Raw genomic sequence first — 26103 nt, 5'->3', positions numbered from 1 at the left:
CATGGTTGCGGAGATGGGGTGGGACGAATGGTCTCCTGCAGTGTGGGGATTCTAATGAGTTAAAACAATTTAAACAGGACCAATGATTTTCCAAACTTTACTTTCTTCAGAGACTAGGTGGGATATGAAGTGCATTGTGCAAAATTTGTCATGACACCCTGAGCTAATGCGGGTCAATTTCAGCCCCACTTGACCCAGATTACATGTTATTTTAAGTATCTAAGGTCCTTGGCTGATCCCAATAAACTGCAGTCACCAGGTTTTTAACTTTAACACCTTTTATTATGTACAGTATTATAGTTAAACTGACCAAAAAATATAACTGACAATCTAATACCCCCTCCCCCTTTCTAAACACCCACTCTCGACATGCACACACAAACAATATAGAGGGGGTAGGCTAGTGGAAAAGGAAAGAGAATATCAATAAAAAAATAAAAGGATGAAGAATCTTTGCACTAGGGCGGCACGTGGTTCGCACTGCTGCCTCACAGCTCCAGAGACCCGGGTTCAATTCCACCCTTGGGTGACTGTCTGCGTGGAGTTTGCACTTTCTCTCCGTGTCTGTGTGGGATTCCTCCGGGTGCTCCGGTTTCCTCCCACAATTCAAAGATGTGCAGGTTAAGTGGATTGGCCACGCTAAATTGCCGCTTAGTGTATAACGGTTCGGTGGGGTTATTGGTTTGCGGGGAAAATGTGGAGGTGTGGGCTTGGGTAAGCTGCTCTTTCACGGGCTGGTGTATACTCGATGCACCGAATGGCCTCCTGCACTATAAATTCCAGGAGGGTGGCTTCCAGTTAATGACTTTTTAAGAGTTCGCCAATCAACTTTCTCTGTTGATTCAGGATTATTTCACATTTACAGCAAAGATGTGCCAGGCATTCATGGGTTTTAGAATAATAAAGCAGTTCTTTACTTCAGCAAGACAGAGACTGCCTATCCCTTTCACTTTCAAGGTCTAAACACAGCTGGTCAGTTCTCTTGGAAAGTATCACACAGGAACCAACCACTGACTGTTGTCAGGCAGAATACTGCCCCTGGGCAACCAACAGGTTGCCAGCCAACCAATGGAACCAACCTCCTCCAAAACTGGTTCCTAAGATTCAGTAGGCACCTCAGAACACAATGCCCTGACAAGTAGGCTGCTTCAGCTCGAGTCCTCCATTTAAAGGCACATTCCAAATATAGCTCCACAGACCAAAAATAATACAATAAAATGGGAACAAAGAAAATAAACCGGAAGGATCTTGCAAATTATGCCGGATAAATTTGTTCAATAACCTTGGCTGAGTTTTCATTCGAGCACAGATTTTAAGACTGAGTTTACAAGTATGATGAGCTTAATTTCATTGATTGGATCACAGAATTACACAGTGCAGAAGTGGCCCATCGAGTCTGCACCGGCGCATGAAAAACACCTGCCCTCTCTACCTGTTCCCATTTGCCAGCATGTGGCTCATATCCTTGAATGTAATAATGTGCCTTGTGCACATTCAGGTTCTTTTTAAACGATGTGAGGCGACCCACCTCTACCACCCTCCCAGGCAGTGCATTCCATCGTCACCACCCTCTAAGTAAAAAAAACTTTTCCTCAAACCCCCTTACACGTTCTGCCCCTCACCTTGTACTTGTGTCCCCCTCATAACTGACCTTTCAACAGCTGCTCCCTGTCCATTTCCCTTATAATATTGTACACCTCAATCAGGTCACCCCTCAATCTTCTCTGACCAGCGAAAACAACCCAAGCCTGTCCAACCTCTCTTCATAACCTAAATGTTCCATCTCTGGCAACATCCTGGTGAATTGCCTCTGCATCCCCTCCAATGCAATCAATTCCTTCCTAGAATGTGGTGACCAGAACTACACACAATACTACAGCTGTGGCCTCAGCAAAGTTCTATGCAACTCCAATGTGATCTTCCTGCTTTTGTAATCTATGCCTCAATTGGTAAAGGCAAATGGAATTAAGGATCAAACCATTACATCACATTTCCTCTCCATGCCATGTGGCCAGATTCATAATTGAAACTTTATTTTCATTTGCTTAAATTAATATAACTGAATCCTGTTCTGGAGTAATAATCCATTTGATGATTAATGTACTCTATGGGCGGGATTCTCTAAAAATGGGGCTGTGTCCCCACGCCGGCGGGAAAACCGGCCCCAACTACTCTGGCGTCAACAGCTCCCGTGAGGAATTTGTACCGTTCTAGGGGGCTAGGTTGCTGCCAGAGTTGTCCGCGCAGCTCTAGCCGGCGTCGAAGGGCCGGCGTGATCGCGCACATGTGCACACCGGCCAGCGTATTTCTGTGCGTGCGCGGAGGTTCCCTTCTCCACTCTGACCCCCCCCCCCCCCCCTCCCCCCCAAGCAACATGGTGGAGCTCTACAGGGGCCCGGCGTGGAGGAAAGAAGACCCCACGGAACCAGCCCGCCCGCAGATCGGTAGACTCCAATCGCGGGCCAGGCCACCGTCCGTCCCCCCAGGACGGCCCCTGCACACTTACTGCCAGGTCCCGCCATGTGGGAGGTGAGTAATTCATGCCGGCGGGACTGGGAAAAACTTGACGACCACTCGGTCCATTGGGTCCTGGAGAATTGCCGGAGGGGCCGCTGTCAATGCTCCCCCTCCCCCATCCCCGGTGTGGCGGGAATCCCGCCGCTGCCCAAAAAACAGCACCGGAGAATGGGGAGGCCAGCGCCGGGGCGAGATTCATGCCTCGCCCCGGGACTTCTCCGACCTGGCGCAGGGTCGGAGAATCCCAGCCAATGTTTCTGTCCACAGATGCTTTGGCCTTGCCTACCCGTATGATACCACACTTATAACCCTTTGTACGTATCAGTGGCAGTTACTTTTTGCTATTGAAATAATTATCTGTTCTTAAAATATTATTTTTACAATGTAAGACTTTAAGATAAGTCTTTCCCTGAACATGAAATAACTTGTTTTTAGTACATGGTACCTTTGTTTACTGCAGTTGATTAGTGTTTAGATTTTTTTAAACCCCGGTAACTGTTCATATCAATGACAATTTTTTTTAAAAACAATTTTTATTCAAATTTTTGCGTAATATCAACAACAAAAGGACAGAAAATGTAAAGGGTGATGGGAGGAATAGAACCCCTTTACTGCAGTTCTCCCCCCCCCCCCCAGGCTCACCCAGGCTCGCAAATTTCCCATCTATTAACGGGTCCCCCAACCTCCTGATACCTGCCCTGTGCCAACTCGGGAACCTGCCATCAATTCTCCCCGGAACAAACCAGTGGTTCCCCCGTATCGGGGATCCCATCGAGGCCCCCACCTCTTTCCTCTTTCTCCCCCCCCCACCCCTCCCGTGCCGCCTCCATTGCCCCCAAATTTTGAGGGTAGCCACCGCCACCGGGCTCGTGGTATACCTCGTTGGAGGGAACGGCAGCGGCGCCGTCACCAGCGCCTCCAGGCTCGTGCCCACACAGGACGCCATCTCCATCCTCTTCCATGCTGCCCCCTCCATCACCCACTTACGCACCATCGCTGCATTGGCAGCCCAATAGTACCCACAGAGGTTGGGCAGCGCCAGCCCCCCCTATCCCTGCCCCACTCCAAGAACACCCTCCTCACCCTCAGGGTCCCATGTGCCCACACAAACCCCGTAATGCTCCTGTTAACCCATCTGAAATAGGCCTTCGGGATAAGGATGGGGAGGCACTGAAACAGGAACAGAAATCTCGGAAGCACCGTCATCTTGACTGACTGCACCCTACCCACCAGAGAGAGCGGCAACATGTCCCACCTCTTAAACTCCTCCTCCATTTGCTCCACCAGCCTTGTAAGTTTAAGCTTATGCAGGGCCTCCTAGCCACCTGCACCCCAAGTACCTAAAGCTTCTCTCCGCCCTTTTCAATGGGAGCCTACCAATCCCCCCTCCTGGTCCCCAGGTTTACCACAAACAGCTCGCTCTTCCCAAAGTTGAGCTTGTACCCCGAAAAGTCCCCAAATTCCCGGTGAATCCTCATCACCTCCGGCATTCCCCCCACCGGGTCCACCACAACAATAGGTCATCCGCATAGAGCGACACTCTGTGCTCCTTCCCACCCCGCGCCAGCCCCCTCCAGTTCCTCGACTCCCTCAGCACCATAGCCAGGGGTTCAATTGCCAGCGCAAAAAGTAGGGGGGACAAGGGACACCCCTGCCCCGTCCCTCGGTGTAACCGAAAATACTCCTACCTCCTCCTATTCATGGCCACGCTCGCCATCGGGGCCTCATATAACAGCCTCGCCCAACTGACAAACCCCTCCCCAAACCCAACCCTTTCCAGCACCTCCAACAAGTACCCCCACTCAACCCTATCAAAGGCCTTCTCCGCGTCCAGTGCCACCACTATCTCCGCCTCCCCTTCTACCGCCGGCATCATTATAACATTCAAGAGCCTCCGTATGTTAGTCTTCAGCTGCCTCCCCCTCACAAACCCCGTTTGATCCTCGTGGATAACCTGCGGCACACAGTCCTCTATCCCCGTGGCTAAGATCTTTGCCAACAGCTTGGCGTCCACATTCAAGAGTGAGATCGGCCTGTACGACCCACACTGCTGAGGATCCTTGTCCCGCTTAAGAATCAGGGAGATCAGCACCCGAGAAATCGTCGGGGGCTAAGCCCCCCCCCTCCCTCGCCTCGTTAAAGGTCCAAACCAACAGGGGGCCCAACAGGTCTGCATACATCTTGTAAAATTCAACCGGGAACCCATCCGGCGCCTTCCTTGACTGCATATTCCCTATCCCTTTTAACCAGCTCCTCCAGCTCATCTGACGCCCCCCAGCCCCTCCACCTGTCCCTCCTCCACCCTCGGGAATCTCAGCCGATCCAAAAAGCGCCCGCCCCCCCCCCCCCCCGGGGGTTCGGACCGATACAGTTTCTCGTAGAAGTCCCTGAAGACCCCATTAATGTCTACCCCCCTTCCCACCACATTTCCTCCCCGATCCTTAACTTCACCAATCTCCCTAGCTGCATCCCGCTTACGGAGCTGGTGTGCCAGCATCCTGCTCGCCTTCTCCCCATATTCATACACTGCACCCTGTGCCTTCCTCCACTGAGCTTCCGCCTTTCTGGTGGTCAACAAGTCAAACTCAGCCTGAAGGCTGTGCCGCTCCCGCAACAATCCCTCCTCCGGGGCCTCCGCATATCTCCTGGCCACCCTCACCATCTCCCCCACCAATCTCCCTCTCTCTCCGCTCCCTTCTCTCCCGGTACGCTCGAATCGAGATCAACTCCCCCCGAACCACCGCCTTCAGCGCCTCCCAGACCGTCCCCACTCGGACCTCCCCATTGTCGTTGGCCTCCAGATATCTCTCGATACATTCTCTGACCCGCCCGCCCACCTCCTCGTCTGCCAGCTTCCCCACCTCCAAGCGCCAAAGCGGGCGCTGGTTCCATCAATGACGATTTCTTAACATGTCAACATTTTCTGCAGTAATCATTGCTGACTATTTGATGTCCAATGATTCTGCACCCACTGATGTATTTTCTGCCTTCAGATTTATAGAACTTAGCATTCTGATAAAGGCCATTCAGTCCATCGACCATTTTACCACCCTTTCCCATGGTTTTTTGTTTCCTGTTTTCAAACATTAAACCACGTTCATATGAATATTTTACCACTGATTCTGCTACAACCTTGTGTAATGGCTCATATGCTCTTGGTGGAAAAAGCCGACATTTTGTGTTGAGGTGACGGTCTCCTTAAGAACTAAGTTTCACTGAGGGATTGCACAATGCTCTTCTGTACCAGACGTTACAGTGATCCAAGCAGCCTGCATGCACAGGGGTACTGCAGCTGACCTTCAATCAAATGGTAAAGCACCTGGCTTTCAGGAAATGAGTATGTGACGAGGTTGTTATGATCACAATTGATATAAATGGATAGGAAGATCCAAGAATTGAACCCTGGCTCAAAAGACGGTAACTTTGTGAGAATAGCCAATAAAATGATTTTCAAAAACAAAGACGGTAACTTTGTAAAATATAAAACGTGGATGAACAGAACCATGAAAAACAGTTATCAAACATTTTAAAAATTGGACTGTTAATCAATACACCTTTACTACCAACCCCTCCCTTGACAATTACACACAGGGTTTAGGATTAACACTGATCACAAAGTACATCTTCATCAACCATGATCTCATTCACACAGCCCCTTTTAAGCATACAAGATAACTGGGCAAATAAATGCATTCCATTCTGAACCAAAGTTTAAAAAAAAAATTCTATTGCCGCTTTTCAATTTTACAGTGATACTTTTGTATCCGATATTTACATTTTGGACAGTTTCTTATTTACATACATATTTCTTGATATACCTCCCTTGCAGCCCATTCCTTTCTCGCTCTCTCCCCCTCTCTCTGCTGGGTCCAAACTGGCTAGCTCTATGTATGCAGGAAGTCTGCTAATGATTGCTCCGCTCCCCTCATTGGGGAAGCTCATACTCCCACAGGATTGTGGGATTGTCATTAGTCCCCAGCCAATGATAAGCAGGCAGGTTATAACAATCCCCTTCCCCCTTTGTACCTACTCATAGTGTGTGTTCTTGTCTGAACTCCCCCTCTTCCCTAGTCACTGTTGGCCTCAAACAAATCTTGGAACAGGCCGACGAATGGCCTCCATGCTTTGTGGAAGCCCTCTTCTGTCCCTCGGTGTACTTGATTTCTCCAGGTCGAGATAGTTTGCAGGTGGTGCTGCTGATCATCAGCCGAGCAGGATTTTCCGCTGTGCATTTATGGAGGCAAAAGCCAGGGTGTCGGCCCCCTTCCCCATGTGTAGCTCTGGCTGTTCTGATAACCTGAAGACTGCCATTCTCGGGACATCTCCACCCTCAACCCCACAACCTCGGACATTGCTTTGAAGAAGGCTGAGGAAAGCCCAGAATTTATGGTCGTGGTTGGCTGGCCCTCCCTGGCTCTGTTCACCTTTATCCGCCACCTCCGGGAAGAATCTGTTCATGTTAGGTGTGCTCCCTGCATTACTTTAAACTGCATGAGACTGAGCTTGCGCAGGAGGAGGTTGAGTTGGCCCTGCTCAGTGCTTCGCTCCAGAGTCCCCAAACCACTTCCATCCCAGTCCGTCCTCTATTTTTTTCTGGCTTCGTCCAATGGTAGTCTAGCCCTGTCCAGAATTGTATAGATGTTCCCACAGTTTCAACCCCCCCCCTTCCTTACTGTCCGTGCTTAATCAGTTCCTCTCATAAGTGTCTCTTGGGGCCATGGGGTACCCTATCGTCTCCTTGCAGAGAAAGTGTTTGATTTGGAGGTGCCCGGGTTCCTGTCCTGTTGGTAGTTCCAGGTCTTTCGTCCGTTTTCTCAGTGTTGCTACTCTGTCCCCTATGTAAAAGTCCCTGACTTATCATCATCTCCCCCCCCCCCCCCGTCCATTTTTAAAAATCGGTGATGTCTAGCATGGCTGGTGGGAATGTGGTTTCCGCAGATGGGGGAACATCTCGGTTAGACCGAACTGTTGCCTCATCTGGTTCCATGTCTTTAGTGTGGCTACCATCACTGGGCAGGATGTGTATTTCGTCGGGGGGGGGATGGGAGCTCTGCGTGGCGAGGACCCGAAGTGTAGTTTCCATGCAGGAAGACTCCTCCCATCCCCTCACTCTCTCTTCCCCCCCCCCCCCCCCACCCCCCCCCCCCCCCCCCCCCCCCCCCCCCCCGGTGGTAATATTGTAGATTCAGCAGTGCCAGACCGCCCATAATTTTCCTCCTTTGCAGTGTTCATTTGCACTCTGAACCAAAGTTGGCGTCAGTGGATTTCTCCTCCGAATTCTCCCACGTGATGATCACATGAGTGTTTCCAAATTCCACTCCCAAAAGCACGCTTAAACCCTCTCATAAGAAAGCTTTCCCGTAGCAGTTTTCATTCCGAAATCCAGTCCAGGTTTTACAAATGAGTTGTTTAACCCAAGCTGTGCTCCACTTTTAACAGTGAAACCAGCCCAGGATTTTACACCACCTCCGTTTAATCTTTCCTTTGTCCTAACTGCTTTTACACAAACTCCGATCCAGCCACCAATTTCCATAGTTATTTCAACTCGTGTTCCACAGGCTGTAGTAAAATCTCACAAACTTGAAAATCACTTCAGATATCTTTCTGGCATCTTGGTCTTCTTAGCTCTGTCTGCTTTTACTGAACAGTTCTCTGTTCTAGTAGTTTTTACCTCCAACATCTTGGAAACTTATCTTCATTTATCTAGTTTCCTTAACTGGCTGCTCTTCAGATCTTTTGCATTTATTACTCCATAGTATGACTTCTTCTGGCAAAGGTGAGAATGATGTTCCCTCTATCCTTCTCAACCAACTGTGTTAGCTGCCTTCTCTTTCACTACGTACCTCTAACTGTAGTCAAATTAGCTAAGCTAAAACTGAAACCTTCTTCACTGTACAAGGCAACGGTTACTAAGCAAACCCACATACCTCTTATTCTTCACATGATAGCCCTCTCTAAGCACAATAGAAATGCAGTTGTAACTTAACCAACTACCACACTTTCCAACACCTTTGTCTATCATGAATCTATAGATTTTACCCTTCCACACAAACAATAAATTTAGCACACTTGAAGCTATACCTTCTGATGTTTACCAATACAAGTCTAATTCCCTTAAACCTACCTTTGTTTTCCCAGAAGTTGCTTGGGAGACAAACAATAGAAAAATAGGATCAACAAGTTAATTATAGGGTGGGTAGATTGTGGATGTGGTTCTGTGTCCCAGCAGATTTTCTTTAGATTTTTTTGTTAATTTTAAAGAAAATATATTCAGTTGAAATCTGGCGAAAATCTTTTAAATGTCATGTTAACTGAAGGACTCCAACAGTGAGTTGGACATCTGGTAGAGCCAAGCTCTGAGGAGTGAGAGAGTAAAAGAGTTTTGATGCATGACTCCAGAGCATATTCTAACTAGAAGAATTATGACTGTAGGGGATACGTTACAGAAGTCTGTTTTGAATGAGGCATTTGCAATCAGGATGGTTGGAGGAGATTTGAAGGGACAATCTTGCCAGAAGTAAACAGAAGGAATCTACAAAATATGTATGAATTTTTTTGCAACCGTACAAAAACCAAGTGATTGATATTCCAATTTCTGCTAAGCATCTGAATTGAGTTATTGGTGTCTAAGTCTATTGGATGTGGAAGGAAATGTATTTGAAGGTTTCGATTCGAAGTAACTCAATTCATTGTACTTTTGATGCATTTAACATACCTCACAATGTAGGATAATGTATTTGTTAGTGTTTGTGTTTTTTGATTATTGTGTAGAAAACTTCTTTTAAACTGCGAACCTTGTGGCTTCATTCTATTAGTAAATATCTGGGTTTCCGGATTCTTTAAAAAACATTACCAATTCCTACTGAGATCATGACAATTGCCCTGGCTTAAACAAAAGATTCTCGTAAACACCTTGTTCTTTTGATAATTTTATGCGGTCTAGTTCATAAATAATGTTTCGACTCTTGTAGTGGCAATAGTTTTTTTCCCCCCACTTGCCGTACCAAAATACACTGTATAGTTTTGCATGTCTCGATCTAATCTCTCTGTTCCTGTCGAAAGAATCCAGATTTCTCTAGATTTGTAGCCATCGCGATGAATGTCTTCTGTACTCTTGTCTTGTGCCATGATATTTTTCATAAAGTATGGCACCCAAAACTAGATGCATTAACCTAATTGCAGCCGAGCCAATGATTGTGATTAGGTTTAGCATTACATCTTTCCTTTGGCACACAATGGCCACCATTTGTAAAACTTAGTACATCGTATACATTTAAAAAATAAGTTTAACCAACTTGTTCTCTCACTTTGGAAGACTTGTCTGCTGACTCCCCAAACATGTCTTTGCCCTACTTTTTTTTTAACGAGTCCAGCAGTCTTAACAGTGATCCCACTGGGCATTTTGAATCTTTCCAATTCGCATTTGTAAATTAACAACTTTTTTTCTTTTTTAGCCATTAACCATCTTCCTATTTATATTGGTGCGTTGCTAGTGGGGTGGTAGCTCAGTGTGTGGGGTGTACTGGATATACCAGCCAGCACCTCCTAGTGATCTCTCAACAGCATAGTTTGCACCTCCATTGATGATGGAAATCTCCAAGGGGCATTGTTCTGCTTCTGCTGAATAGTTTGCAACCTCCTTCCTGGAGACACAGAGCATTATTTCATGCCCTTTGATTTGGGGACACCTTCCACTAAAGGACTGGAATCCCACACTTGGGTGGAGGGAGGCTTAGCATCAATGAAGACCTGTACTTTTGCTTATCACACGTTTGGCTTCCTCTAACCTCCGGTCAATTTTGCATGAAACTCCTGAGAAGTATTCTGCTCCCGAGATAAAGATCATGTGGCATCTTGTTAAAAAATACATCATAAGTTTCAATGCCACCTTACAGATGGAACATATTTGGTTCTCCCTTTGGATTCAGTATTATTTAACACTTAGAACATCAAACGATACAGCGCAGTACAGGCCCTTCGGCCCATGATGTTGCACCAACATGGGAAGTCAAAAACTAAAGGCCATCTAACCTACACTATGCCATTATCATCCATATGCTTATCCAATAAACTTTTAAATGCCCTCAATGTTGGCGAGTTCACTACTGTTGCAGGTAGGGCATTCCACGGCCTCACCACTCTTTGCGTAAAAAAACCTACCTCTGACCTCTGTCCTATATCTATTACCCCTCAATTTATGGCTATGTCCCCTCGTGCTAGCCACCTCCATCCGCGGGAGAAGGCTCTCACTGGCCACCCTATCTAACCCTCTGATCATTTTGTATGCCTCTATTAAGTCACCTCTTAATCTTCTTCTCTCTAACAAAAACAACCTCAAGTCCATCAGCCTTTCCTCATAAGATTTTCCCTCCATACCAGGCAACATCCTGGTAAATCTCCTCTGCACCCGTTCCAAAGCTTCCACGTCCTTCCTATAATGAGGCGGCCAGAACTGTACGCAATACTCCAAATGCGGCCGTACCAGAGTTTTGTACAGCTGCAACATGACCTCATGGCTCCAGAACTCAATCCCTCTACCAATAAAGGCCAACACACCATAGGCCTTCTTCACAACCCCATCAACCTGGGTGGCAACTTTCAGGGATCTATGTACATGGACACCGAGATCCCTCTGCTCATCCACACTACCAAGAATTTTACCATTAGCCAAATATTCCGCATTCCTGTTATTCTTTCCAAAGTGAATCACCTCACACTTCTCTACATTAAACTCCATTTGCCACCTCTCAGCCCAGCTCTGCAGCTTATCTATGTCCCTCTGTAACCTGCAACATCCTTCCACACTGTCTACAACTCCACCGACTTTAGTGTCGTCTGCAAATTTACTCACCCAACCTTCTGTGCCCTCCTCTAGGTCATTTATAAAAATGACAAACAGCAACGGCCCCAGAACAGATCCTTGTGATACGCCACTCGTAACTGAACTCCATTCTGAACATTTGCCATCAACCACCACCCTCTGTCTTCTTTCAACTAGTCAATTTCTGATCCACATCTCTAAATCACCCTCAATCCCCAGCCTCTGTATTTTCTGCAATAGCCGACCGTGGGGAACCTTATCAAACGCTTTACTGAAATCCATATACACCACATCAACTGCTCTACCCTCGTCTACCTGTTCAGTCACCTTCTCAAAGAACTCGATAAGGTTTGTAAGGCATGACCTACCCGTCACAAAACCATGCTGACTATCCCTAATCATATTATTTCTATCTAGATGATTATAAATCGTATCTCTTATAATCCTCTCCAAGACTTTACCCACAACAGACGTGAGGCTCACCGGCCTATAGTTACCGGGGTTATCTCTACTCCCCTTCTTGAACAAAGGGACCACATTTGCTACCCTCCAGTCCTCTGGCACTATTCCTGGAGCCAATGATGACATAAAAATCAAAGCCAAAGGCTCAGCAATCTCTTCCCTGGCTTCCCAGAGAATCCCAAGATAAATCCCATCAGGCCCTGGGGACTTATCTATTTTCACCTTGTCCAGAATTGCCAACACTTCTTCCCTACGCACCTCAATGCCATCTATTCTAATAGCCTGGGTCTCCGCATTCTCCTCCACTTGTCAGGTACTTGAGAGAATTTGTTCTTCGGATGGGAATGGGTATAGATGTGTGATTATGGTCAAATTGTGACTTGGCTCAATATAGTTCAAAAGCTTTTTTTGAAACGAACGTTACCATTATTGAAAAAGTGGTGGGTAAAATTCTCAGCACAGTGATGCATGAGAATTCGGTGCAATTTATGTTATTTACAATTTATGATGCAATTTTGATTACTGCCAAGTTAGCAATCTCAGTTTAAATTACAAGTAAAATCAAAAATGCTGGAATAATTTAGCAAGCGTGGCAATATCTGTGGAGAGAGAGGAACAGTTATGTTTGAATCAAATATGACTCATCAGCAGATTTAAATCATCTTTAGTTGTTACATTAAGAGATCGCTCTGTTCCAAAAATCACAATTATTTTGGACTGTGTGGTTTCCTATTGTGTTTTAAATGTAATTTCTTTCAAAACCAGCAAACCAAGAAAATAATAGGCAGAACATTGAATCTGCTGCTTGCTGTTATCCATTCCAATGGTTCCTATTTTCAAATAAGATGATTTAAATGAGTGTGGTGTCTTGCTCTAAAGACCTATTGTTCTATAAAGATGTGTTGTTAGGTAATTTGGACATTCTGAATTCTCCCTATGTGTACCCAAAGAGGCACCAGAATGTGGTGACTAACTTCATTGCAGTGTTAATGCCAGCCTACTTGTGACAATAAAGATTATTATATAAACCTCTACATCATAATTGTTACACTGTCTGTGATACAAGTTTCTTTTTCTGCCCAAAGTTTGGTTTTGGTTCCTTGACTTTACCCCCTACCAAGTCACCTCAATAGTCTATCTGGTTCCACTCATGTTCCCTTGTCTGCAAATATGAAGGCCACAAATGTCAATATGACTGATATTCAACTGTATAGCCATCCAAGGCCATGTTTGACTTAAGTGACCTCAATCAATGTGCGTGTCCTGTCCAGTGTCGTGCAATTATACTCCAGAACTATCTGAGCACAACATTAATCCCAAACTCTTCTCTGACACCTTGCCTCCTTTAATCTCCATTGCTCCATACCTCAGTCCCAAGTATGTGAAGTTTATGGTTTCTTTTCAATATTGAGGACTGGGGTTGTCTACTTAATTTGACTCAACAGCTTTTAAATATAATATATGTATAAGCGGCAGCGTGCACGAGAAGACAACGGCGGCGAAATTCAACCGGGAGAAGTGAGGGGCAACACCGACATCAGGCCCACTCAAGGATTGCACTCCGGAAGTGCCTCACTGGCACAAACGGATGCCTACTTACGTGTACATAGATATATCATATCCTGTGTACATAACGGCGAAATATACTCTGTACAAAAATCCAATTAAAAACATTTTTTAAAAAACATTAATCAATTGCTGTGTCATGTTCATAGAGTAAATGGTCCAATAGTATCACACATTCATTGATTTTGATTCACTTTTGTATGGGTTCAAATGTGATTATCAGCCATGAAGCAACACTGGCTAACCCAAAATAATCTCTCTCTCTTTTCTTTATAGCTCAAGAAAAATGGCTTTAGGAAAAATGGTTTTCAGTTCAAGAACCGATGTACAGCTTTACATTTCGCCCATTGTGGAGGCATTTTCAGTACAGGGCTTCATGAAGACTCAGATTCTGAAACTAGCAGTAGTACCAATTCTGATGATGATGCCTAAACTTGGTATAAGTGGAATTCACGTTATATGTTTTCTTATAGCTGGAGGACTAAACTTACTAAAGCTCTTTTGGCACAGAGTTATATTTTTCCATGCACAAGGGAGTTGATCATATCCCAAAGAAGAAAATTTGCTTGTTGAGCTTTTTTCTTTTTTCTTTGACCAGCTGGTCCTGTTGAATGCTTCGTAGAATGAAATATGAGTCAATAAAGAAGACAAGGGGGCAAAGCACATTCTGAGTAATCATTTGCAAGGAGAAAATGGGTATTTTTTTGAAAGCTTGAAAAAAAACATTTGCAGACAATTAGTAGGAATAGCAGTGTGATAGAACAAGCAGTGTAAGAGACAAATTCAAAATACTGATGATAGGTTGTCAAGAATAATGCTAACATGTTTTTCAATGTCGTGACATTTTGGGAAGAAGAAAACAAGATTTGTCACCAGAGGTTTATCTCCATTTCTTTGGTACAGTTGTAAAATATTCACAATAGGAGCTTTGAGTTCTTCAAACAGCCTTGATATTCAGGGTGGATTGTAAAATATAAATTTTGTGAAATTTCAAAGATTAAGATTATTTTGATAACGTTATTTACAAATTTAAAGTGGCTATCACATATGAATATCTGTATGAGGAAAACTACTGCATTAAAATAACTTGGAATAAATATTTTGCATCAGTTTGCCAAAATCATTGGTGTTGTAATTCTTTGATAGAACTTTCTGATTTGAAAGATCATTTCTGAATAAAATGTTTCTTTTATAATTGAACCATTTACTGCAAGAAAAAGCAATCAACAGCATAAGCATATGCTGGTAGTCAGCCAAAGATGCATAACACGAATGAGCATCGAAGTGAAGTATAAATAGTTCAAGATAATTAACAATTCTTATAATATTCTAGAAGTAGCCCAAAAACTGTTATTGTACTCTTCTCCATTGAAATATTTTCTCACATATAATCTTAATAGTTTCTTTTTCATTGGAAATCTGTAATTTTATTTATTTGATCTTGAGATATGGATAATATTGAGCCTGTGCCTCATCTGTAGTTGCCGGGGGAAGGCGATGGTGGTCCTACTCTGAGAATTTCTGCATCACGTTATCCGACAATAATGTGAGATAGGGATTTTTAGATTATTATTATTATTATTGAACCACTGACAATGGATGAAGTGATAATATGTCAAGTCAAATGGTGTGTAAAGTCAGCATGGTGGTGCAGTAGTTAGCACTGCTGCCTATGGTGCTGAGGACCTGGGTTTGATCCCAAGCCCGGGTCACTGGCTGTGTGGTGTTTGCACATTCTCCCCGTGTCTACGTGGGTTCACCTCCACAACCCGAAGATGTGCAGGTTAGGTAATTGACCACACTTAATTGGGAAAAATAAAATGTGAGACTTGGGAAATTTGGATGTGGACATTTCTCTGTGACATTGCTGCTTTTGTTTTTCTCAATAGGAAAGATTGCAGGGAGGATGGTGATGTCAAAAAAACGTTAGTACGTTTTTTAAAAAAAAAGTCTTATGGGATGTGGGTGTTGATGGCTCGACCAGTATTTGCTGTTCATCCCTACTTGGCCTTCAGAAAGTGGCAGTGAGCTGCAGTCTTGAAACATTGCAGTTTAGCCACGGTGTTGTTGGGAAGGGAGTTCCAGGTTTTGACCCATCAACACTAAAGAAACAATAATAAGTCAGTGGGCATTTGACTGGGAAGGGAGTTTGCAGATGATGGTGTTCCCATGCTTTTGCTACCATTATTGTTCCAGATGTTGGGTGCTGTCAAAGGAGGCTGATGGTGTATTGCATCTTGCAGATCATACCTACTGTATTGTTAGGATATTAGTTGAATGGCTGAGCTGCTGATCAAGCAAATTGTTCTGTCTAAATGGTGTTGCCATAACTACTGTTAAAATTAAAAACAGACCTTGTATGTAGGTTCCTTTCCTTGCGTTATAAGCTTCCATCATAGTTTGAAATAGGAAGTAAGTGCACAATCCACTGTCTCTTTTACATTGTAATTGAAGCTGAACTTTGAGATTCTGAGTTTTATACATGGACAAATTAAAATCTTTTCAATTATCTTCAAAAATAATTTGATAGCTCTTTAAACGGAACTGGCATCTCCTTCGGAGTGTTTTCAAGTAGTCACAATTTTTGCATCAATGATTGGGAGTAAGCAACTGCAGTAGTCCTTGGGGTGCTTTCTTTTCTCTGTTTTACTTAAAATGCTGAAACAAAAACTGATTTGCAATTCTAAACTGAAGTGCCATAGACAATGCATGATTTCCCTTAACAGGCTCAGCAAAATGCTATATCAATGTGGTTAAAAAATGTTGCACACAATTCAACAAGATAACAATGTCCCTTTAACAACGGTCATTTTTTAATAGAGATTAACTTGTCATATCAAAGTGTCCTGCCCTCAGTTTCCTAGCAACAATCAAAACAATCATTCAAACCAAACAACTGCTTCAAAAAATGCAAACCACCTAAATAGAGATATATTGGAAGAAATGTAAAAGACGGAATGCCTCCGAGTACTCGAGTAACAGGTCTGTCGCAGGAAAAAATTAGAATTGATCCCCTTGTGTTGAAGCATAATTGTAGTGTATTTTGTGTATGAGTTTTATGCAATGTAATGGTTGTTAAGGATTTTGAATGTTGACGTTGTCAAGTTGATATCGGAAGACAATTTAAAGTAACACCTTGTTCAGCTTCATTGTTTAAACTGAGTGCAGTGTTCAGTTGTGATGCTAAATGTGTTAAATTTACTTCAATTATATATTTTGGTTTTTTTTAATCTGTTGTGGAAATACAACATGCAGAGGAAATGTAAATCTCAAAGTGCTTCAAGAAAGTGAAAATTCTGGCGATTAAAAAGAACGGCAGTGTTTTAAAAGTTGTTGTAGATTTTAAAAAGATAAACGGTTTTGAGAGTACTTATGGTAATGTGCCATGTTAATTGTTGTGCAAGCTGAAAACTTATCTGATCGTGTGCAGATTTGTGAGTTTGAATTGTTCCAGGCCTTTGTGTAAACTGAAAGACTCCGGATTACTTCGCTGACTTCAGAAGTATGGATTTTGGAAATTTCCGTTGTCACTTTTGTCACATGAACTTCAGATCTTTAGCATTATTAGAAAAACACAAGGACAAGTTCTGCATTGGCAGTTATGTTGGAGATCCTTCATTGTTAAATCCAGAGCTAAGAGACTGCCTGCCTAAAGATCCTGGAAACGGAATTAACAGGTGGAGAATAAATGAGCCAAAAGAAACAAGTACTCCCGATCAAACGGTAAGCATAATATATGTCTGTGTGCTTGTGCTACACATCAAGGGTTTCATCAGTGGTTTACACATGCTTGTTTATCAATTTTGTGCATCCTCCAAACCTTTCCTGCAAGTCTGCTAGCTGTATTGGGTATCGTGTCTTCCTGCACATTGCTCTCTTGCATGCATCTGTCATCTTACACATCTGTCATGTTACCCTCTCCTTTACATTCTGCGAGGCACTGCACTGTGAGCATTATGGTCCATAATGCTTTTTAATTGAATTGCACATGTGGCTAGGCCTGCAATTATTGCCTACCCCGAGTTGTCCTTCAGAATGTGGTGGTGAGCTGCTGCCTTGAGCACTGTAGTCCCTGAGGTGTCGGCGCACTAGCAGTGCTGTTGAGGAAATTTCAGGATGCTGGTCGAACAGCAGTATGTTTCCAAGTCAGGATGGTGAGCAACTTGAAGGGGAACCCCAGGTGGTAGAATTCTCTGGAATCTTTGTTCTTGTCCTTCTAGATGGTAGTGGTCATGGGTTTGGAAGGTGCTGCTGAAGGAATGGTTACACCCTGAAGAAAATATAATACCCAATTTCCTGGAGAATGAATCTAACTGGAAGATATCCACCTGAAGTCAAAGATACCTATCTTTTATTTTGTGCTGTTATTTTGTTTCCTCTCAACCTCCCTTTTCCCTCTGTTGTCTGTGTGTGTGTATCTCAAGTGAGGCGAGTTGGGAGGGGAGGGAGAATTAGGTAGTAGTTAACCGTTTAACTTTTACTTTTGTCCATTTAATACGAATTACTGTTAAATAATAAAAGGCTTTTGTGTTAAAATTTACAAACCTGATGCCTGTACTTAATCAGGATCAAACCAGAGACATTGGATATTTAAGTAACTTTAATTTCACCTGTGTTGCAACCCCAGGTCAAGTGGGGCTGGAATTGACCGCTACTAGCCCAGAGTATTGTGACAATACCTATATTTTTATTTTGAAGACTTTTAAAATTAAGGTGAAAGCTTATACTACATTAGTGCATTAACATTGTGTGCTATCAATTCATGAAATTAGGCGCTCTTTTACATGGTGAGTTCACATTCTCATTCGGTTCAACTAAGATGTACCCCTTGAAGAATGTGGGAATTGTGTCAGGTGTCTTGGAGCCATCAATGTAACATTTCTGTTCAGGAAGAGAAAGTGGCGTAGTGGGAATAGCATAGTGGAAATGGCATAGTATTCTAGAGGCCCAAGCTCTGGGGACATAGATTAAAATCCCACCATGGCAGTTGATTGAATTTATCGATTGAATTTAACTTACATTAGTTAATAAATCTGGAATTGAAAATCTACTCTCAGTAATGGTGACGGTGAAACTATCATTGACTGTCTTAAAAATCCATCTGGTTCACTAGTATCCTTTAGTGAACAAATCTACTATTCTTGCCTTATTTGGCCAGACATGCGACTCCAGGGCAGCAGTAACGTGGTTGACTTTTAACTGCTTTCTGAAATGAGCAAGCAAACCATCAATGGTATCAAACCATTACAGAAAAATTGAGAAGGAATAAAAGCCAGTGGACCACAGAGCATCGATCTAAACTCTGCAGTTCTGCCACAACCAGTCTTGAATGTGGTGGACAATGAAATAATGATCAGGAGGCGGCGTCTCCATAAATATCCCCATTTAAATCATCAGTGCAAAAGAAAAAAAAATGAAAATCGCTTATTGTCACAAGTAGGCTTCAATGAAGTTACTGTGAAAAGCCCTGAGTCGCTACATTCCAGCGCCTGTTCAGGGAGGCTGGTACGGAAATCGAACTGTGCTGCTGGCCTTCTTGGTCTGCTTTAAAAGCCAGCGATTTAGCTCAGTGAGCTAAACCAGACCATGCTGAAGCATCTGCAAGCAGCTTCAACATGAGGTGCAGAGTGGATTATCCAGCTTGGCATCCTGAGGTCCCCAGTATCAGAGATGCCAGTCTTCAACCAGTTTTATTCATTCCAAGTGATTTCAAGAAACAGCTGAAAACACTGGATACTGCAACGGCTATGAGCCCTGACCACATCCCAGCAGGATTACTGAAGACCCATGTTACAGAAATAGCTCTGCCCCTAGCCACGCTGTTCCAGTGCAGCTGTGTCACTTTCACCTACCTGTACAATCTTCCACATTGTTGGGTATGTCTTGTTCACAAAAGCAGGACTAATCCAGTCTGGCTAATGATTGCCCCATCATTCTACTCAACGACCTAACAGATGAAAGGTGTGGTTGACGGTGCAATCATGCGGTGCTTGCACACCGATCCCCTGGTCACTGACTCTCAGTTTTGTTCTGCCAAGATCACTCAGCTTCTGACCTCATTGCAGCCTCGATCCAAATATTGCCAATATGATTCTATTGCAATGTAAAATCCTGAAGGGACTTGAAAGGGTTGATGCTGAGAAATCTCTCCGGGAAAGATTGTAACTAGAGGACAGTTTAAAGTAACGGTTGTCCAATTTAAGATGAAACGGAGAACTTTTTTCCGTCCTTGTTTGTTGTGGAGTCCTGTTCCACATGGAGGCAGGGTCATTGAATATTTTGAAGGCGGAGTTAGATTTCTGATTGACAAGGAATCAGATGTTACAGGGGGTCGGCAGGAAAGTAGAGTTGAGGCCATCAGCAGACCAGCCATGATGTTACCCAGTGGGGGAGCAGGCAGGCTCGATACGCCAAATGGCCTACTCATTTATCTGTTCATGCAAGGTCAAAAGTGAGATGATTGTACAATCGGGCAGCATGGTAGCACACTGTGGCTTCACAGAGCCAGGGTCCCAGGTTTGATTCCCCGCTGGGTCACTGTCTGGTCTGCATGTTCTCCCCGTGTCTGCGTGGGTTTCCTCCGGGTGCTCCAGTTTCCTCCCACAAGTCCAGGTTGGGTGGATTGGCCACGCTAAATTGTCCCAAAAAGGTTAACTGGGGTTATTTGGTTATGGGGATCAGGTGGAAGTGAGGGCTTAAGTAGGTCGGTGCAGACTCGATGGGCCGAATGGCCTCCTTCTGCACTTTATGATCTATGATCAGTACCATTTGCAATTCCTCAATTACAGAAATAGACCATATTCATATGCCGTAATATTGGATAACATCTCGTGCCAAGTAGCGTTTGTGCCACACAAGTTTTAACCAATGGCCATCTTCAACGAGCGAGAACCTAACTATCACCTCTTGACACTCAATGGGATTGTCATCACAGAATGCCCCACTATCAATATCCTGAAGGTTACCGTTGACAAGAAACTGAACTGGACCAATCAAATAAATATTGTGGCTGCAAGAGCAGATCATTGACTGGGAATTCTGCTGCACGCAACTCTCCTGACTCCCCAAGGTCTAGCCACCTTCAACGAGGCACAAGTCAGAAGTGTGATGGCATACTCTCTCCTTGCCGGGATGAGTGCAGCTCCAACAATACTTAAGTTGGACACCATCCAAGACAAAGCATCCTGCTTGATCAGATCTCCATCTACCACCTTTAAACATTTACTCCCTCCCACCACCAACCCAATAGTGTGTACCATACAATGCTGATTTAGCACACTGGGCTAAATAGCTGGCTTGTAATGCAAAACAAGGCAGCAACATGGGTTCAATTCCCGTACCGGCCTCCCCGAACAGATGCCAGAATGTGGCGACTAGGGGCTTTCCACAGTAACTTCATTGAAGCCTACTGTGACAATGTGATTATTATTAGGGGCTGTTTAGCACAGGGCTAAATTGCTGGTTTTGAAAGCAGACCCAGGGAGGCCAGCAGCACGGTTCGATTTCCGTAACAGCCTCTCCGAACAGGTGCAGGAATGTGGTGACTAGGGGCTTTTCACAGTAACTTCATTTGAAGCCTATTTGTGACAATAAGCGATTTTCATTTCATTTCATATGCAAGATGCACTGCAGCAACCGACTAGACCTCCTTTTGAGGTCACTGTTTAAACCTAGTCCCTTTACCACCTATAAGCACAAGGGCAGCAGATGCATGGGAATACAGTACCACCACCTGCAAGTTCCCCTCGAAGCCACATACCATCCTAACTTCAAACTATATCACCATTCCTTCACTGTTGCTGGGTCAAAATCCCCAAACTATAAGCACTGTGGGTATACTTCCATCACATGGATTGGCGTAAGTCAAAAAGGCAACTCATCACCTCGAGAGGACGTTGGGGTGGGCAACAACTGCTGGCCTAGCTAGTAAGACCCCCATCTCATGAAATAAAGGTAATCAACTCCATTACTTGGGCTAAATGGCTCAAAAAGTAACAATACTTTCAAGAGCATGGTTTGTTTTAAGGACATAGAAGATATCTAAACGGCTAGTTCCTCTGTCAAACGTTACTGCCATTTTTAGAGGAAGTAACAGTGCGTCCATGAAGGAAATACAGTAGATTTGCATCTGGATTTTTAAAATCCATTTGATAAGATCTGCCACAGAAGGCTTGTGGGGTTTGTAATAGTACTAAGACCACAACTTTTAACAAAAATCATGGCTAATTTAAAATGTTAAACTTGATGATGATCTTTTAAAACTGATGAAGCTATGTTTATCTGAGGCCTTCAAACAATAGGAGCTCATCTGGCTATATTGGGGAACATTACACCTCGTTATCTCTGAAGACACCCTTACAGCTTCTGGGCTACAGAGACCAAATTCAAAAGAAACTATACCAAGGTCATCTGCATTTCAGAACCCAGGCTGACCAATAAAATCTAGTAGTCTTCCAGGACGAAGAACTCTAACTTTTAATTGAAATTCCTGATGGTTGGAACATCAACAATTTCAGGAACCCAGACAAAGGGCTAAACACACGTGGCAGCGCAGTGGTTAGCACTGCTGCCTCACGGCACCGAGGTCCCAGGTTCAATCCTGGCTCTGGGTCACTGTCCGTGTGGAGTTTGCACATTCTCCCCATATTTGCATGGGTTTCGCCCCCACAACCCAAAGATGTGCAGGGTAGGTGGATTGGGCACGCTAAATTGCCCCTTAATTGGAAAAAATGAATTGGGTAGTCTAAATTTCTTTTTTTTTAAAGGACTAAACACCCATTGTCAAAGCCAACATGGGGAGGTGGGAGTCATGTGACATGACCCCCTATCTGGCAGAATGGATGATATTGCCTTGTGGAACTGCAAAGCCCAATTCCCCATCTTTCCATCTACCAACCAGCAGCACAGAAAAGGGGCTCAAAGTGAAAGCCTGGACCCATCTAGACATTTTCTATTGGCACCTCTGTATCATCACCAACAAATAAATTCATCTTTGTGTGCCCATCTCATCATGGAAGTTATGTCTACTGGAAAAGTGAAATATCCAGCATCGTTTTTCAAGAATGCACCATTGAACTTCGATTCTGGACTCACGTGACACTATTACATTTTTTTTGCCTGTGCTCTTTGCTCTGTAAATCTATCTTTTCTATCGCTCTCTATTATTGCTTGATTGAAAAGGATGCACTACCCTCGCCCCCATTTCAATGTGTGCAAATAGACGAACCCACTTTTAATCATGAGTTTTCTGTGAAGTTATTAACAGAAGTTGGATCACATTGAAACGAAGGGTTTAGAAATACAGCATATAAAGGGTGGCACCGTAGCACAGTGGCTAGCACTGCTTCACAGCACCATGGTCCCAGGTCAGAGTTTGCACATTTTCCCGTGTCTGCGTGGGTTTCCTCCCACAGTCCAAAGATGTGCAGCTTAGGTGGATTTGCCATTCTAATTTGCCCTTAATGTCCAAAATGGTTAGGTGGGGTTACTGGGTTAATCATAATAATAATTATTATTATTGTCACAAGGAGGCGTGCATTAACACTGCAATGAAGTTACTGTGAAAAGCCCCTAGTCGCCACATTCCGGCGCCTGTTCGGGTACACGGAGGGACAATTCAGAATGTCCAAATTACCGAACAGTTATGGCGACAGCGTGGAGGTGTGGGCTTGGGTAGGGTGTTCTTTCCAAAGGCTGGTGCAGACTCTAGGCTGAATAGCCTACTTCTGCACTGTAAATTCTATGTAAATCAATAGGGAAAGCAAAATCAAACCACCTCTCTTCAAATTCTGAGCAAATGTTGAAACTGTTGATCTATATAGGTCAATATCTACGAATACATTAAGTGGGGAAGGAACCCCCTGGCCTAGGATGCGCCCACTTGACTGACAGTAACTAATTCATTCAGTACAATATATTGCTTCTTTATGAGCAATCTTTGAAACTGGCTGCTCCAATTATAAGTCAGTTTGTGGATCGCATGCTCATATTATATCACAATGTTGTGTGTTTCGTCATTAGTTTTCCCACAATGTTTGGAAAATCGATATGTGAACTGAAATTGAAATATCTTTTAGCAGGAGTGATAGAAATACATTGCAAAACTCAGTAAATCCTCCGATTCAGTATCTTGAACACTTATTACCTCGGAGGAGATGTGCATCCCATCAGTCTAGTTGAGTTTGTAATTGAGTTTGAAAGGTGAAATGGTGTTTCAAACATCATCACTCCAAATCTCCTCCTAAATTAGACTGTTGATGGCAATCCAGATTCTCTTCTATCTCTCATTCCCCCACACGCACACACTCTCCCTTATGCAGATAGACACAAACTGGGTGGTCATATCACTCTGCTCATTAATATTGGCCAATGGGGCTAGTTTAGCACAGTGGGCTAAATAGCTGGCTTGTAATGCAGAACAATGCCAGCAGTGTGGGTTCAATTCCCGTACCAGCCTCCCTGAACAGGCGCCGGGATGTGGCGACTAGGGGCTTTTCACAGTAACTTCATTGAAGCCTACTTGTGATAATTAGCTATTATTATTATTACATTGTACTCCTTGCTTGTACAGACCTCTCCCAGGTGCATTAATGAGGTGCAACCAAAAATCCAAGTCAGTTGCACATGATCAAGATTGTGCAAGCATAATTCTTGCGCTGCTGCATCCACCCAGAAATGTGATATGAAAGCCTTTACAGCAGCAGCAACTTCCTGTGTACAAAACTGCTTCTTTTAAAAACTATTCTGCAATACAGTGAGGTTTCTGAATAACTATTATTCTGATCACTCAGAGTGAGTGTGAGGAAATGTTGATTTCAGGAAATAAAATTAAACTATAATTGGCCATTCCAACCTTGGAAAACTCTAATTGCAACAGTTGTTTGAGGCCGGATTTTCTCTCCACAATATGGAATGAAAACAACATGTTGCTAAGTGATTAACATTTTGTTTTGTTCTCAGATCTACTCAAGTGATTACATGGTTGACTGCTTGGTAAATGATGCATTTGTGAACTTTTCAGTCTTAATGGAAAACCTAGCGCCCATTTTTGTTTCTCAACTTTTGGAAACACAATGAAATACGGTATCTTCTGTGGTATTTGGCTTTAAGCCTGAAATTCCTGTTGACCGGTGGTCATAAAAGGTGGGAAGTGGGCAAAAGATGAGTACAAAAACATTGAGGTTGTCATAAGAAAGCTGATTCATTAGACTTTGGAAAAAAGACTCTAAATCTATACTGTGAAAATAAATTGGGGATACAAATTATGAATCCTAATTAGAGCTGTTGATTTTCAATTTCATCCACTTGTTCTATTCGGCTATCCTAATTGCTGTGATAACTAGATTTTTCTAAACTAGACGTCATTACAGCTTTCCCATCCAGCGTTGATAACCAACTTTGTATTTTGTAAGTAACTTCCCAAACCTTAGATTGTCCCAATGCAACATTTCAGTGTTAAAATGAGAAAACTAGTAAGTGACCTTCTATCATGTCTTTGCCCTTCTTGAACTCACCAATCAATTTGTGAGAGTTGGTATGCAGTTCTAGTTTTTGAGTTTGATGTTTGGAAAGTGTAAGGGTCCTGTATATCCCTGTTCATTCCCTTATTTCCCGTTACTTTTATTTTTGATCCATGGATGATTGGGCATGTGCCTTTAAGGCAAGCAGAGGAATCTCAGAAACCTGTGCTGGTTTAAACTGGATTTGCAGACTGGCTGGCACCAGTTGCGAGAAATGTTCTGGGACTCTGATTGATTGATCTGGCTGGTGGTCAATGAATTGACCCAAAAAGCTGTACTTTGCCTGGTGATGTGTGATGATTGGATATTACCCCAGTGGAATATTTCAGAAACCTAAGGAGTTTGCAGTTTTGATTCTGGCAGCACAATGAACAGACCCAGCTGCTTCTCTATAGGAAGATCCAGTTAACACTCTCCAAAAAGCCTGCTGTGAGGCTGTCTCTTTCTCCAGTAGCCTGGGTGCTGTGTTCCTGGGACGACAAGAGGCCTGAAGACAAACCATGGGCAGGATTCTCCGGCCCCCGTCGTGTGGAAGAATCGCCAGGGGTGGGCGTGAATACCGCCCCCGCCGTCGTCTCAATTCTCCCGCCCCCCAAAACAACTGGCCCGGCGTGAGTTGTGCCACCCGCTTCGGAGAATGGCGGGGTCCGTTGCGACTCAATGGGTGCTGGGCCGCCCGAATTCTCCGGCCCACAATGGGCCGAACTCCCGCCCGCCTGTAGCCGGTCCCACCGGCGTAAATCAGAGGAGATCTCTTACTCACGGGACCTGGCTGCGCGGGCGGGCTGTGGGGTTCCTGTGGGGTCGCGGGGGCATCTGGCCCCATGAGGCGCCCCCACGGTGGCCTGTCCCGCGTTCGGGGTCCACAGATCCAGTGCTGTGCTGTGGGGCACTCTATTACTCCGCACGGCCGTGTGGTCCTCCGCGATAGGCGATGCGGAGACCTGTGCTGTGGGGGCACTCTATTACTCCGCACGGCCGTGTGGTCCTCCGCGATGGGCGATGCGGAGACCTGTGCTGTGGGGGCACTCTATTACTCCTCACGGCCGTGTGGTCCTCCGCGATGGGTGATGCGGAGACCAACCCTCCCGTGCATGCGCGGGGATGACGCCGCATGTGCCGACTCACGCAGGCCGGCGGAGGCCCTTTGCCGCCGGTTGGCGTGGCGCCAGGCCCCTATTCCTCCAGATGGCGGGGCGGAAACCACTCCGTGGCGGG

The 26103-nt window shown here is 44.3% G+C and overlaps 2 protein-coding genes across 3 annotated transcripts in view; both read left to right on the top strand.

The window, feature by feature from the left end:
- The window catches only part of gpbp1l1 (GC-rich promoter binding protein 1-like 1), a 110283-nt gene extending 95797 nt beyond the window's left edge, over positions 1-14486 (top strand). For both annotated transcript variants that reach the window (XM_038794176.1, XM_038794177.1), the window contains exon 12: positions 13643-14486. In XM_038794176.1, the coding sequence (XP_038650104.1) occupies positions 13643-13798 (156 nt within the window). In that variant the 3' untranslated portion in view covers positions 13799-14486. The remainder of the gene's footprint in view (positions 1-13642) is intronic.
- Positions 14487-15992: 1506 nt separating this feature from the next.
- ccdc17 (coiled-coil domain containing 17) overlaps positions 15993-26103 on the top strand; it is an 88749-nt gene continuing 78638 nt past the window's right edge. Inside the window, exons 1-2 of the mRNA XM_038794175.1 lie at positions 15993-16348; positions 16821-17089. Coding sequence (XP_038650103.1) covers positions 16871-17089 — 219 coding nt within the window. The 5' untranslated portion in view covers positions 15993-16348; positions 16821-16870. The remainder of the gene's footprint in view (positions 16349-16820; positions 17090-26103) is intronic.

Source organism: Scyliorhinus canicula, chromosome 4 (assembly GCF_902713615.1).
Source record: "Scyliorhinus canicula chromosome 4, sScyCan1.1, whole genome shotgun sequence".
Lineage (NCBI taxonomy): Eukaryota > Metazoa > Chordata > Chondrichthyes > Carcharhiniformes > Scyliorhinidae > Scyliorhinus > Scyliorhinus canicula.
The sequence above is the reverse complement of the archived record's forward strand: the minus strand, read 5'-3'. Positions and strand labels throughout refer to the sequence as shown.